We start from the raw sequence: 16,071 nt of genomic DNA on the forward strand, positions 1-16,071 counted from the left end.
ATACCATAGTTTTATAGTTAGTCTACTTTTTTGCATGGGCATGCAACTATTCAGTAACTGTTGGAGTGCAGTGTCCATTTATGTAAAGGCCATTGGTGCTTCAGTAGAACCTCGTCTTCTAGTGCCTCTGGTTATGTGTGGAGTTTGCGCGTTCTAACCTTGTCTTCACAGTAGATCTAATATCTAAGTTGTCCATCTGTCTTTGCCAAGGACAGTTTCACAAAAAACAGATTCTAAATCGCAAAAAGTTCCATTTCCTTCTTTAAATAAAAGGTTCAGGTTCTGATGCATACAGCATTTGAGGTTGGGGTGGGGGTTCGAAAATTACCATCCACTGCACAACTTTGCACAATATGTCACTAAAAGGTAAACCAAACAAACGTATTCTCCAAAATATATAATCTCTCAGCTCCTCGAAGACTGTTTTTTCAGTGTAGGCATGAGGAAACAGTGGTGCTGCAGCTCAGCACATGGTTGGACCACAGGAAGACTTTGGGCTCCGCGTCTCTTTTGTTTGACTGGGACATACAGCTGCCCAGAGTGTGGCAAGAAATGAGGGATATGCTACAAGGGAAGAGTTCTTGGTTTAGCTGCCAACCCTGACCCTTTTATAATGGCTCAGGAATTATTCACATCCCAGTTAAAGCACTGATAGAGTGAATTATGGCTGCGGCGGTGCTTCCTGAGGAGTTCGCCAAAAAGATGATTTAGACAGATCTCACGTCTGGGGTCTGAGGGCTCCTCGGACACTGTTTAAACACCAAGTCTTTATTCTGAAGACACAGGAATGTGACGGGTGCCGGGTGAAAACCCATCACCTAGCAGCCACATTTCTAACATGGCAATGATGACAGGGGCACGTCAAGTAACACATCAGCAGCAACACATCCATTTATATTCACTTAAAAAAAGAACTTTATTTAGTTTAATACATAGGGCAATTTGTAGTGAAATATGGATACATTCAGCTTTACACAAAGGTTCCCCGACAAAGTCTTAAAATACAACGTTTATAAATGTTTTGACATATTTCAACACAAAAGAGACAGCTATACCAGTTTAATAAGTAAAAGCCTACTTCCTTTTTATTGTAACCATTAAATTTAAATGGTAAATTAGCATTTATTTTCAGCTAAATATAAGTAAGCCTCTAAACGTCATTCACCAGCAGACAAACTGGGGAAAAAAATGGCACACAGATTTCCCATGCAATTAAAAAAAATAATAAAAATCAATGTGTGATGAGACATGCTCAAATTCATGTCACTTTCACTATCCCTGTTAGGAGATCAAACCCCCAGAAGTACATTTCCTGGAACATATGCCAGCGCTTGAATACTGCAAACATGGTCAGAGGTCAGGGGTACAGTACATTTATGAGTGTTTCTCAGATGCTAACACAGAGATGGGAGAACTGCGAAATCCATTAGCAATGTGGAGCGCACAGCTTTTTCTTTGATTTTTCCAAATTCAGTGGAGACACCCGTATGACTCACTGCCCTCTTTAATATTGAACACTTTTCCTTTGTCTCTGTCCAGTCAAAGGGATCTATATGAAAGACTAGCAGTGGTGGTGATATTACTGATATTATCTGTCTGAGTGAATGAGTGCCAGTAGGTCGCACTCCATTAAAGCAACTTGTTACACACATTAAAAAAAAATTTTTTTTTAAAAAGGCGTGCAATTTTAAGAGGTCCCCTCTTCTTCAGCACCCAGTGGAAAGCATGTTGGTGCCAGTCTCTTCGATTTATGCTCTTTTCAAAAAACACAGCACTAGTTTGAAGTCCAAGTCAATAAAAGTCATAAAACACCATTCCAAACACTTGGAAAGAAATGAGGCAGTCATGTGCACAACAGAGTCATTTGATCCAAGCCTTTGACCGAGAGTGCCGAGATAAAATACAAGACGGCTCGGCTTGATAAGCTCCTCCATAAGCGGCATTATAATCTTAGAGCCTGTGCACGGGGAACAGGACAAAGTGCAGGGAAGAAGAAAAGTGACACTAACACTGGAGAAAAGTCTGCCCTGCTTTGATGCAGCTGTGCTTGCTAAGGCGAGGTACGCCAAGGACAAAAAGCATGCTTGATACAAAAAGAAACCTAGGTCAAATACAAGAGTTTCAACTCTCATTATCATACTTCAGAGATTTAGCCATATGTCTGACAAGCTTTGGCTCACGATTCTGGACTCGCTTTACTGCATCCCTATAACTAAATCACACGAGTATCAAGCGAGAACGGTTAATGTGTTGACCGTGGCACTGCGACTGCACAAAACTGCGACTCAAAACAGAAAGAGAGAAACACTCAAATTCCATTAACAGGAAAGCTGAGCTGTATTTGCATTTTAGCGCCGCGTTGTCACTAGAAAGTGTGCAAAAGGTCTGTGTGTGTGTGTGTGTGTGTCTGTCTGCGAGAGAGAAATAAACACTTTCACCTAAGAAGAGAGGAGAAAGTTGGATCTCTAATGCCTTGATGTGTGAGGACGGAGCTCAGGACAGCACACAGCAGGAAGGGAAGCTGTTCTTTTAAAGTGTGTATGCTTGTGTGTGTGTGGATATGCTTGTATTCGAGGGTATTTGTCCCGTGTAAATCTTTAAATGTGTGTGTATAGGTAGTCTAGACAAGGGAGCAGTAGCCGCCGCAGGTTCCACCTCCTGCGTCTTCGTCGGTGAGCTGGACTGCTCGGCCGTGGTTCTCGCTCTGCCATAAGCCAGGAGTCTGGATTATCTTCTCCACCAGCTCCTCAAACGCACACTGAACGCCGTCCCTCGTCTTTGCACTCGCCTCTGGGAGGACAGAGAGTGCAGAGGGAAGGAGAGAGGAGGGGAGAAGTGACAGGGACGGGAATGGGGAGGAGGCAGAGATTGGAAAAGGTGGAGAAAAAGAAGACAAAACGCAGAAACAACAACTGTTAATGTCTGCGTCTTGATGTCATCATCTGCTGGCCCCCCCAGCAGGAGTGCAGAGTGGTGGAAAACATCTCAACAGTAACTGTCAGCTCCACGATGCTAATACTGGACCATAGCAGGTTATTATTGGCTCTAGTCAGCACCTGCTGCGTAGCATGATAACATCCAGGAACATTTCAATTGTAATAACCATAGCATAAAGAAATAAATCCTACTATGACAAATCACGAGAAATATCTTTGAGAATTGCTTGGAAAACATGTCAAGAAATCTTTACATATTACCAAATAACACTTTAAGTGCTCAAGATAAAAACTAGGTGTTAACTTTTAAGTTCCCCCTTTTTACTGACAAACCTGAAAAATAACAGCAGAGGGGGAAAAAAGAGAGTGCACTAAAGATGATATATGAAGCCTGCTTTATAAATAGAAGTATGCAAGCATTCCTCGGTGAGTATGATAGTTATTTCAAACTCTGCCTCCCCTGTGAAACAGTCTGGTGTAACTCATGTGCCCGGCAGCTCTTTGTAGAGCGGGGAATCCTCCTGACTTACCTATAAAAAGCATGGAATGTTTTCTTGCAAACTTCAGCCCTTCGGCCCTGTCTAACTCGTGGTTTTCCTAAAACAAAGGAAAGGTAATGGATTATTTGAGGTCTGTCGGGTTGGGCTGTCAGCTACTGTGGTCGTCACGGGCCAGAGAGAGAAAGTGGTTTTCACAGACAGAGATCAGAACGCAATGAATTCATAACAGTACACGTTTTTAACTCCACTTACTGATTCTGGTATCCTGGCAAAGGACCAGCTGCCAGAAAATATGAAAGTGCTACTATCGTTTAGCTTAGCAATCCATCAGCTGGTCGAGGGCTCACTTTGTAAAACACACTTATTTTTGGGGCAATCCATCTCCCTGTTCTGTGTGTGTATCACATATATATCTAAAGAGCATAAACCAAGGGAAGACTGCACTGAAGCTAAATATTAAAAATGTCACGCGCACCCTTAACATCACAATTTTATAGACAAACACACTGACCTTATCAATTTTGTTCCCTACAAGCATTTTAACAAGGTCATTCCTTGTACAGTATGTCTCCAGCTCACTCAGCCAGTTGTCGAGCTTTGTAAAGGTTTCCCGTCTCGTGACGTCGTACACTGTGACACAGAATGAACAGGGCATGCTCAGAATGCAGGAAAATATTCATTCACAGGATGAGAAAAAAATATTTTAAGTGCAGAATGAGTGAGTGGATTTTCTGGATGCACGATTGAGAGAACTGCAATAATTATGCAAAAGTAGTTATGGTGTGTAAGGCAATAGGACCATCTGACACACTAAAATTAATCTGACAGGTGTAAGAAGTCCTTGACTGCTGAACCTTTTTGACTGGTTTATCATTGAAAATCACAGAGCAAATGAAACTTTACTGACAATAACACTGTAATTTCCACTTCGGTAATAATAATATTAATACTAATAATAATCCTCATTATCATCTAACAAAAAAGTTAAAATAAATACCGCAATAAAATAAAGGAACATCAACTTAAACACATGGCTGGTTTATTTGAAAAAACAAAAACAAAAGAAAAACGGGGGGGGGGGGGGGGGGGGGTGTCAAAATCCCACTGATACAACGAGGCGCCTTCTGTTACTTTACATCATTAGTGTGGTCAAAAACCATGAACTGTAGAGGAAGTCTGCTTTAGAGGTTTAACTTTCCGTAGTGTGTGTGTGTGTATACATGCTGCACATGCATGACCTTATGAAGACTCTGATTTAAGAGTATAAACTAACTTCCAGAAAGAGGCAGGCGTATGTGTGTGAGTCACAGGATGAAAAGCCATCACTCACTTTACAACAGGGGCATGACTGTAAAGTCAAAGGTCGCACACATGTGCGCTTGCACACACACACACACACACACACACACACACACACACACACACGCACGCACACAGGTGTTTGAGCAATGACGGTGCTAATAGCTTTGCTTACCCAGGATGACTCCCTGGGCACCGCGGTAGTAACTGGGCGTCAGGGTTCGGAAGCGCTCCTGTCCCGCGGTGTCCTGCAAAACGCACACTACTGCTCACACTTGCAAGGAAAAAACCAGTGGCTACAAACCAGGGCAGACAAACACGAACAACACAGACACACTCCTTGGTATCAAGGGGTGGAAATAGTGTTACATAAGCGCCATCTTCTGGTTACTTGAGAGAAGAGCCGGTCTAGACCTGAGCTGGAGCTGTTTCATAGTTAATTTTTCTGCTCTGACAAACAAGAGCTGCATGTTTGTTTAACCGAGTGATACTAAAGCACTGGAATAATGATAGAGTCTGTAACATACCCATATTGCCAGCTTTGCCTTGTTGCCATCCACAGAAATGGTCTTCACTTTGAAGTCAACGCCTAGACAATGAAAAAAAAAGAAAACAGAAAAAAAAAGAAAGGGGCAGTTAATCACCGAAACCCACATGATTACCTCATCCTGCTTCAGGCCCAATATGATGACTCCTACAGGTTTGTTCAATTACTGCCAACAATATCATATCATGGTGACAGACCATAATTATTGAAGATGAATTGTCAAAACACAATGTCTATGAACTTGTGTTAACCTCTGGTTATTCAGACTGGCATTACGCCCGTCCCATGTCCTGCACTTAAATTACAGTGTGACCGTGCATTCACATACACGACGAAAGGACAGTACGGTTTAACGTCCTGAACGAAAACCGACGAAAAAAAATGAAAGGCCGGCACCTGTAAAATGGCTCAGTGAGCAATGACTCAGTCTTAAAAATCCCTGCCAGGTCCCAGAGGAGCAGACGTGAAAATAACAATGTTGCCCCCCTCCAACAAGTAAATCTCCTCTATTGCCTCTTTGCAGTGTCTCGGCGAGCGGAGCGTGCGGCGTCTGGATGACATATAGGCCGTGTTTTAGCATCCACTGACAGATTTACCAGGGCAATGTACACTTGTGATGGGCTTGTTTTTACATCTGGGACTGAGGAGGGGAGTTCAGCTGGGAGCCAAAACAGAAGAGAGATCGAGCAGGAGAAAGGGGACATGAAGACAGGCTGATATATGGCACCGCACTCACACACAAATACACAGTCTGTTCACAAAGCCCATCACAACAACTAGCTCTTCCTCTCGTCCAGCAGGGTTGCTCAGATACTGCTGCCAGGCGCATGTGGAGACGAGTTTACACTAAACATTTCCCTGAACCTGGACCAGTCTCTTCTGCTCTAATTCACTACATATACAGACGGGCCTTGCCCAGGGAACGCACAGTAATGCATCTGTTTGCAATATCACAACACAACAAGATGCTACTAGTGCTACAGGTCAAGGCTGGGCTGCTCTCTGCAGGCCCTTCTCTGTACGATATAAATACACCAAAGGCAGAGCAGCACAACCCACTAGTTCGACACAGAGAGAGTGGTGGTGGGGAATGACACATCATTGTTAGCCTGTATTCTCTTTTGTCTGTAACCTTTGGCAACGATGGCACCGAGAAGAAACAAGGTGCTTTAAGCCACCAGTAAGAGTATCATAAATGCAAAGCTGCTAATGTGCCTGCTGATCATCGTTGCAAAAGATCATTTAACACTCTGTGTGCTAGTGTGATGATGTGTCGAGACAGCCTTTGGCAATGGGAGAAATCCAGCCTCGGGGTGGTGAGATGAAGAAAATACTTCAACTGAGACTGAATGATACCAGATTAAAAAAAACTGAATCTCAAGTCAAAGCACAGAACTGACTCCAATAAAGACATCTGTTTGGCAGAGAATCCCAGCTGGCCAAGTAAAACAGTAGCGGCCCGTGCCTTGACCTTGACAAAACAAAGTATTTTCTCCGTTCCAACCCCTCTTGGGATCTGTGCTTTTCGGCCGTTTTAACAAAGACAGCATTGTGAGCTACAAGCGATTCACAAAACCACATTAGTTTGGTTTGAAAAACTAAAAAGAAAAAAAAGAAAAGAAAGTAGAATTCTTCATCCAAATTCTCTCCAAAATATTTTAAATCTGGAGCTCAGGGATGCTTTTGTCAAAATAAAATAATTAAGGTAGCTGCAGCTTTAATAGCTTATGAAAGTATAGTCGGTGTGTCCTCGATCCGTCAACTGATTTATTCAATTAACAAAAAAAGGCTGATATTATTTGCAGATACACAGTTTGGGGTTGCCACTACTTCTAAAAACCTTTACCAGATAAGATGGATAGTTTGGTCTGCCACAGATTGTTTTTTTTCTCCACACAGCATTAACTTTAAAATTAATCTGAAAGCTTTGTGGCTGTCTCAGTGTGTGGGATTGTGGTGACTTTAGTTTTAGCTCACCAAGTGCTGCAGAATCTCCTAAACGTCCACATTTCTGCCTAGCGACCCTAGCTTGACTTAAAAAGGAAAAAGAAGAAAAAAGCTAAACTTTAACGTCTCTTTTACAGTTATCTGCAGTAGGTACTGGGGGTTTAGCAAACACATGCAGCCAGTATGCTGACTGAGCCTTGAACAGATAACATAAAAAGTCCGTCAACTTGTGGCTGCGTTGCTCCAGACCATGTACAGTATCTGTCAGCAGCCTCAGCCAGGCCTGCACACTACAGGCTGGGAAACAGAGTGAAGGACAGTACATTTAGCTGAGCATGGTTGTCACTTTAGTCTACTGCAGTTGTTTAAAGTTGTTAAAAACTCCAACTTTGCGTGGGTGTGTCACAGCACAAATATTCTGGCAGGCATCACTAACATCCTTACATTACTGAGGTCCTGATAAGTGGTGGTGTTTGCAAATAGTGCTGAGCAACAGGATTGAAAAAAAAAAAACCCCGTAACCTCATTGTTACTACAGCTAATTTAAGACCTTTCTGATATTCCTAATCAAAATTGAATACCACGATCTATGAAAAGATCAAATGCATGTGTCAACTGAGGGTGTACTTCAACTTATGTGTTGTGGTGAGCTAGAGTTTAATGCTGTACACACAACGGCAGAAGTTCACGTCATGTATGACCACGACTGGCTTTCGCATTGGGACAGCGGGCATCTGGTCTGGTGGTCCTCCCTCAGCATATTTGGTCTTTTGGACACCAACTGTATCCATTTATGGAGAAAATATCCTCATGTAAAGCCTAAAACCAGGCACCAGTTGAATGATTCAGTATGTACTAGAAAATAGTGCAGCAAGTCATTCTGTAGAGTTTCCAAATCATCCATTTCAACGTTTCTAATTAAAAATCATTACTACAGATATACAGCATAACTGTCTCTTCTGCCCTCTCATGTTTCGCTGGTCTAAGAGTCTGAGTGCACAAACATCAAATATCAGACAGTTCTATCTGGTATCACGCTGCTTTTGTGTGTTTAATCAGCTTAAATGGCCATATTGCAACTGTTTATGACAAATTCATTTATTTTAATGTAGAAAACGTTGTTCTAGAGCCCGACTGACATCCATCACTTCTCTTCCGTTTATCCAATTTTAGGGTTGCGAGAGGGTTGAAGCCTATCCAAGCTGTCATAGGGCGAGAGACAGGATACACCCTGGCAATCTGTCCAGGGTGTATCCTGTCAAAGTCAAAGTCAAAGTCAACTTTATTTGTCGATTCTGCCACATGTACAGGACATACGGAGAATAGAAATTGCGTTACTCTTCAATCCCTAGATAAATAGCAAATGAACATTTAAATATATTTAAATATAAAAGTGATTAAAAAATGCAAGTAAAATAATTAAAAAGTAAAAATTTAAATAAATACAATTTTACATATAACAAGAAAGCTATATAATATACAATATAATGGGTAAGTGACATTGAGTGTAAACCAGGCAGAGTAGTGCAAATAGGCAAATAGTGCAAATGGAGATTTAGTAGTGTACGGTAAGAGAAAGTGTAACAACAAAGTCTTATGAGGTAATGGCAGTCCAATGCTCCACAAAGTGACTGGTAACTGGTGCAGGCCAGTGAGTGAGTCAGAGAGTGTGTGTGTTTGTGTGTGTGTGACAGAGTTCAGTGAGACCGTGGAGGAGAGAGGGGAGAGGGGGCAGAATCGGGAGGGAGTTAAGCTTCCTGACAGCCTGATGGATGAAGCTGTCCTTCAGCCTGCTGGTCCTGGCCTGGAGACTCCGCAGTCTCCTCCCCGACGGCAGCAGCTTGAAGAAGCTTTGCATTGGGTGTGTGGGATCAGCCGCTATGCAAAGGGCTTTTTTAGTGAGACGGGTGCTGTAAATGTCCTGGAGGGAGGGGAGAGAGACACCAATGATCCTCTCTGCAGCTCTCACTATGCGTTGGAGGGTTCTATGACAGGACGCATTGCAGGCTCCAAACCACACAGTGATGCAGCTCGACAGGATGCTCTCGATGGTGCCTCTGTAGAAAGTGTACATGATGGGGGCTGGTGCTCCTGCTCTTCTTAGTTTGCGGAGAAAGAAGAGACGCTGCTGTGATTTCTTGGCCAGTGCTGTGGTGTTGTACGTCCAGGAGAGATCCTCTGTGATGTGCACACCCAAGAACTTGGTGTTGCTCACTCTCTCCACAGACGCTCCGTCAATGGTCAGAGGAGCATGTTGGGTGTGCATTCTCCTGAAGTCCACAACAATCTCCTTCGTCTTCTCCACATTCAGAGAGAGATTGTTGTCAGCACACCACGTGGCCAGGCGTCTCACCTCACTTCTGTAGTCGGTCTCATCCCTGTTGCTAATGAGACCCACCACCGTTGTGTCGTCCGCAAACTTGATGAAGAGGTTGGAGCTGTATGATGGAGTGCAGTCATGGGTCAGCAGAGTGAAGAGGAGGGGGCTCAGCACACATCCCTGCGGGGCCCCCGTGTTTAAAATGATGGTGCTGGATGTATTACTGCCAACCCGTACTGCTTGAGGTCTTCCGGTGAGGAAATCCAACAGCCAGTTGCACAGTGAGGTGTTGAGCCCCAGCTGGACCAGTTTTTGAATGAGCTGTTGGGGGATTATGGTGTTGAATGCTGAACTGAAATCTATGAACAGCATTCGAACATTTTTGTCCAGGTGTGTGAGTGCCGAGTGGAGTGCAGTGGAGATGGCATCATCGGTTGAGCGGTTGGGCCGATAGGCAAACTGGAAGGGATCCAGGGAGGGGGGCAGGACAGTCTTGATGTGTTGCATGACTAGTCGTTCGAAGCACTTCATCAGGATGGGAGTAAGTGCAACAGGACGGTAGTCATTAAAGCAGGAGGGAGATGACTTTTTTGGAACCGGAATGATTGTGTCTCTCGCCCTATATTATTCTGTGTAAATAATCATTCTGTACATACGATAATTTTTAATCCTACAACTGTTTATAACTTGCATAGTTCACATTTCTGTATAGCTGTATATCTCCGATTTCTGTATAGTTTTTCATATTTATATCCTGTACATAGCCTGTACTCACTACAGCCTGTACATACTTATAGTTATAGAATATTCATAACATACTTCATACCGTGTACATTATAACATACCATAATAGACCCATTTCTGTAATATACTTACATATCTATATTATTGCTAATATATATTGTAATATATCTATATCACGGCTAAAGCACTTCTGGATGGATGCAAACTGCATTTCGTTGCCCTGTACCTGTGCATGTGCAATGACAATAAAGTTGAATTCTATTCTAATTCTATTCTATATTGCCAGTCTATTACAGGTCTAACACAGAGAGACCGTTCCCGCTCACCTTCACACCTATGGGCAATTTAGTTACCAACTAACCTAATCCCACCAACTGCATGTCTGTGGAATTTGGGAGGAAGCCAGAGTACCTGAAGAGAACCCACACAGACACAAGGAGAACATGCAAACTCCAAGTCTCAAACAACAAGTCTTTAGAAACTACAAACAACTACCAGCCTGAATTACAGACACGGACAGCTGGAGTACGACTGGCTGAGTAGTCATTCCTGTTACACTTCTTGACGTCTGCTCCCTGGTTGCATGTGTAGTTGATGCGCTGTAATGTAAATTCTCTGAGGACAAGTCCACGTGGTCAAAAAAATCAAACAAAAAAAAACTGGCAGACATGTGGATGTCTGCACAGACCCTCACACTAACTGACTGACGACAGAGGTATTAGGTATAGACAACACTTTAAGCACAGCATAAATGAATAATCCACAACCTGCTGTGACATTAAAACAAGTTCTTTTTTAACCTGCACTATCATACTGTTCGAATAAGGACACATAAATAATTAACAGACAAACAAAACAAAACTCTTTTGTATGCCTGAAGAAATTCAAGAAATGTCTCAAGTCACAACAATATTCATATTGATCTTAAAGTCCTATACTGGTCGGGCTCTATGCTGGCAGCAACCTGCTGCTTCATCAAACTTTTTGAAAATCTACTCCTCCTTTTCCTTCCTGGCTCCACCGTGGTTATACAGCTGCCTGCAGGAGCTGTGCTGCTGCTGACTGAGATCACAACAAGTGTTGCATGTGAACATTAACCACTAAAGATTCAGTGCTGATATAAACTCATAGTCATATTTGATAGTATTTTGATAGATAAAAGCAATTTTTTTAATTCCTCCTATTCTTTCATGTTCATCTTGTGGAGGACAAATGCATGTGTTGTTCTATGCAGCATAGACCAAAAGCACCCCTATTTTAGTCTCTACTCCTGACACTGGTTGAATGCTAAAGTGTTAGCATACTCATATGTAATGTGGACATCATTACTAACCCATGAGACAACAGGTTTAAATGAGCTCATGCTGTTTGTGCCTCAGATGAATCGATGTATTGCTTATTATTACTCAAATTCAAGATCCTTGTCTTTGTGACTGTTTACTACTCTACGTCTGTGTCTTATTTAATCTCTGCTGCTGCTGATGATGATGATCCATTTTACCCTTTAACAGACCTCACATGTTCAACTCACCTATTGTTGCTGATTGTTCCGGGTCGAATGTGTCTTCTGTAAATCTTAGTAGGAGGCTGTTGACAAGAAGATGGAAATAAGAAGATTAGACCTCATCATGACTCACACGTGTGTTTTTTAGTAATTGTATTCTCCTCTCTTGAGGATGCTTTTGAGCTGAAGTCAGGTTTCCAGTTGCCCTGACTCCTGCGGCAGGAGACAGTCTCTTTCTCTATCTCCTTCTATTGATCACTCTGTCCTTCACTTGCAAGCAAGAGGTGATGTCAAGCTCCAGATGACATCACCACTAGATTGCAGTCAGGAGGACAGGGTTCGTTTCTTAACCATGACTAATCGAGTGCAAAGGCCTTAACAGCCCCGCTGACGATGGCAATATGCTCGCTCCTCTCCCTTGACCCAGACATAATTCTCGTACTTTTTCCTCACGGGCCATCAGAAGAGATGCTGAAGCAGTAAGTGTTTATTGTTTGAGGGCCATATGGCTGATGAACTCATGCAGGGAAACAGCCAAGTTAGAAATGTATTCTGTACAGGTCAGGAAACATGAAACACATACATTCCCTGCCAAGCATTCAAATCTGTCATGATTTAAGGCCTTCAGATTGCAGGGAAACAAAATAAATATCTGTAAACTATTCAAAAATAAGTGTACCTATTTGATATTACCAAAGCTGGCTATGGATGATTCAAATTAGGACATTTGAAACTAATCATGGTCTGATTTTGTTTATTGTATTAAGCGAAATCCTATTTAATAATAATACTAAATTGCTTTCTGGAAACAATGCATCACGGCCTGGACGATGCCACGGCAGACAGCATGCAGTACAGCCGTCTAGATATTCTTCTGTTTTCTGGAAATATAAGCAAACACAGATCTGTGTTATGGTGTCGGCATAAAGCCAGTCCTTCCTCTGGGCAGAGCTTATACAGACCAGCCATTAAAAGATGCCAACTAGCAGTACAAGCCCTGTTCAAAAAAAAAAGGGAACTCTTTAGTATAAGTAGACACATGTTGCACATCAATGAACTGACCCAGGAAATTGGAAAAATTTCAGCTAACAGCGGACACAGTACTGGGCGTTAAAATATCAGCTGCAAAGAACATAAATTACTGCAAACTTTTTATTAATTATCATCTCTGCTTTCTGGTTTAAAACATAGCTGATTTTAACTTTAACACTCTGTCCTTGTTGATGCTGAAGTTCCAAGTCTTATTATTGCCTCTCTTTGGTCTATTTTCAATAGATGGGTGTACTTTTGGTCAAGAACTTGTTTAAAGGCTTACAATGGCATAATTTTCTCGGAATGTTCTATGGCTATGGAAGGCACGCTTGTAAACACCATAGTCTACAATGTGATGGTTGATGGCTCAGGAAGGCTATCAGAATTCCTCCAGCAGCCGGGACCACTGTTATGGAGACCTGCAAACCTGGATCATGATCTCTTTTGGCAGGGACACACGCTATAAACTTCCATGCTGATGTGGGTAAAAAGCATTTTACCCTGCGTGGAATATTATCATGTTGTTAATAAGGACTCTGATTACCACATGACGACAAGAGCAAGTGTATCGTTTACATGTTTTGAAGTCCCATCTGGAGAAGGGGTACGCTTACTTGAGCGTGACCGGTTCGGATCGATCCTTCTGCTGGGTTCTTAATGACGGAGATGCTAGCAGTACAAGTAAATGGACTTAAAAGAGTGTCAGCTTCTCGTTTAGCCATCAAATTAGTGTGAACAAAAACAGCCTGTTTCTAGCAATTATGTCAGACGTGCACATAGTTGATGTCACGTACAGAGCTTCTGGCATCTGACTAATGCGTTAGCTAAACAGTGTGCACACTGTAAGCATTTCTTGTACATGTTGTACCAAGACAGTCTGACCTCTGTTAGAATAAAGAACAGGACAAACCAGCACTGAACCGTCTACATCGTTTTAAAAACTAAATTCTCTTTATCCACCTGCTACATCCCTGCTAGCGCTGGCTAACGTTAGCAGGGAGCCACGACATCACTTTGTTGATCACTTGGTCTTACCTGGACTTCCCAACGCCGCTTTCTCCTATTATCAGTATCTTCAGCGTGGTAAGCACGTCGTCTTCCATTCTTTCTTCACTGTATGCTGTGTTACTCTCAGTAAATCTCTAAAAGAGACTTGTTAAAGTGAAGCTGACTAACTTGCGTCCCTGTTTACAGCTCACAGCACAGATAATAATATGACAGCCCTTTGGTGAGACGTCTCACTCCAACCATTTCCGGTATGACTTGTCACTACTTCCGCTGGAGATCTTACAGGATATCTTGGGAGAAGATTATGTAAGACAAAGGACGCAGTGTTGCAACATGTCGACGTCATGTGTTCGTGTCATTTTAATAGTACTGTATATTTGCTACTGGACTCTTTAAACGGGGATTTTTCACACTCCGATACATTTGTTACTAATGTAATTTCAAAGTCAACCATTTGAAATTCTTATGTCAATGACAGTCACAGTGAATTGATCGTGACTGGCAATTTTGACATTTTGAAAATGGCTCATTTGTTTACATGAGGTATTTATGCATGTCACCGAATTTTACTTCTTGCCCTCTGTGTACCAAAAAAGTATTGGTTTATATATGAAAAATATAGGCTCCTATGAATTTTCCACTCATGTTCACCAGTATCACTGAACATGATCTTATTAATGTTTTAATCCTATTCTAAAGACAGGGAAGGTTTTTGGTCAGTATTTACACATGTAACTGTACAAAACAATATATGTTGTTTTCAAAGGCTACATTTTTGGTCCTCTTATGGTCAGGTCCATAACTAGCTCGACAATGGCAAAAGGTAATTACATCTATGTAGAATACCAAATACAATTTTATTTTGTCTTTAGTCAAAACAGTCAACTATACTCCATCAGCCTTTTTTTAACCTCCTAGGACCTGGCGTCCACATATGTGGAAATCACATTTTGGGTTGTATAGACCAAAATGCTAAATTTTGCTCTACAAGGATCTGATATCCACTTATGAGGGCGTTATACTGCCACTGTTCTATCGAAATTTAAAGTGAATCCTCATATGTGGATCTCATTTTTCTCAGAAACAAAAATAAGGTAATAAAAAAAATAAAAATCACGCAATTCTTTGTTTTTACATTCATCAGTTCCTAATCAGCCCAAATAGCAACTTTGCTATTTACATACATACTTACAAATCATCATCATATCTGAGGATACACCATTTACCAATCAGCTCTGGACTTTCCCACTGGATTTCTTTTTCTGGATTCCCCCCACTGCCTGCCTGTGATACAGCTGTTTCTGTCTTCTGGCCAAAAGTGAAACACTTGGTGTTGCAGCACTTGCAGTTAAACTGCACATGCAGCTTACATCACAAACCATCAGTTCTCCTGGAGCTCCAGTAATGACCTGGTGAATTCTCATGGTTCCAGGAACAGCTGGTATCTGCTTTGGCATTTTCTTCATAGCTTCCTCAACATCTTCACTTTTCACAAAGAACAGTTTCACACTTGTGTTTGTTTCAGAAAAGGCCCTGAATAACTCTTCTGCATCTGGGATGTCATGCCCCATCATGTCAGCTGCTCTTTTTAAGGCTCCCCCGACACCATCTGGTGCTCCTTTTCCATTACGAGCCTCGAAAAAATTCCAAGAGCCAGCCTTGAATCCTCTTCTGTCCAGTTCTGTAGTGAAAAGGTAGAAGTTTCTTGGTTGTTTGTATTGCGTACAGGCTCCGTCGCTTAAAAGGTGCAGCACAGACACTTGTGGATGTTGGCCTTGAAGGTAATCTAGTACAGGATTTAGGTGCTGCCATATTGCTGGAGGGCCTTTATGTCTACTGGGGGAGATGGTGCTAAAGCACACAGGCACTGAGAGTCCACCAACATACAACACACAAGTATGAAGGATGGCCTGCTGATGTGAAGCCCCAAAGTGGACTGCCTGAACTTGAGAACTGTATTTACAGCTGTAGTTTTCTGAGAAGTCAACATGTATCAAAGTCTCCTCCCCTGACATGCTGTTCTTCAGCTCACGGCTCAAAGATAAATTAAAAATGCTTGCAATGAAAGTGTTCAGGTCTTAGGAGGATACGAATACAAGATATTTTTTGGGGGGGTTTACTGAATATGGACAGTGAAGACAGAGAGGAAAGTGGGGAGAGAGAAATGGAAGACATGAAGCAAAGAGCCATGGGTCAAACCGGAACCCAGGCCTATTGCTCTCCGGCTATATTGC

At 42.2% G+C, this 16,071-nt stretch overlaps 2 protein-coding genes across 2 annotated transcripts; both read right to left on the reverse strand.

Moving 5' to 3' along the window:
• Window positions 1-891: 891 nt before the first annotated feature.
• LOC146701223 (ras-related protein Rab-18) lies at window positions 892-14,093 on the reverse strand. The gene is made up of 7 exons (XM_085467554.1): window positions 13,865-14,093; window positions 11,825-11,880; window positions 5,263-5,324; window positions 4,911-4,983; window positions 3,948-4,066; window positions 3,467-3,533; window positions 892-2,790 (listed from the first exon to the last, which is right to left on the reverse strand). Exons 1-7 carry the CDS (start codon window positions 13,930-13,932, stop codon window positions 2,621-2,623), a joined length of 615 nt encoding a protein of 204 aa, XP_085323680.1. The 5' UTR covers window positions 13,933-14,093; the 3' UTR covers window positions 892-2,620.
• A 691-nt stretch (window positions 14,094-14,784) lies between these two features.
• Window positions 14,785-15,872, reverse strand: LOC146701224 (uncharacterized). Its single transcript, XM_085467557.1, has one exon. It carries the CDS (start codon window positions 15,850-15,852, stop codon window positions 15,067-15,069), a length of 786 nt encoding a protein of 261 aa, XP_085323683.1. The 5' UTR covers window positions 15,853-15,872; the 3' UTR covers window positions 14,785-15,066.
• Window positions 15,873-16,071: the final 199 nt, after the last annotated feature.

This window comes from Copadichromis virginalis, linkage group LG9, assembly GCF_057382275.1.
Source record: "Copadichromis virginalis isolate Kocher_CV1m ecotype Utaka linkage group LG9, C_Virginalis_male_GT1.1, whole genome shotgun sequence".
Lineage (NCBI taxonomy): Eukaryota > Metazoa > Chordata > Actinopteri > Cichliformes > Cichlidae > Copadichromis > Copadichromis virginalis.

Bases quoted from the DNA above. Each gene is read 5' to 3' on its own strand.
- LOC146701223 (XM_085467554.1), bottom strand. From the start codon at position 13,932: ATGGAAGACGACGTGCTTACCACGCTGAAGATACTGATAATAGGAGAA. The intron at 5,325-11,824 runs GTGAGTTGAACA...TTCATTGTCTAG, and splicing joins GGAACAATCAGCAACAATAG to GCGTTGACTTCAAAGTGAAG. The intron at 4,984-5,262 runs GTATGTTACAGA...TGCGTTTTGCAG, and splicing joins AGGCAAAGCTGGCAATATGG to GACACCGCGGGACAGGAGCG.
- LOC146701224 (XM_085467557.1), bottom strand. From the start codon at position 15,852: ATGTCAGGGGAGGAGACTTTGATACATGTTGACTTCTCAGAAAACTAC.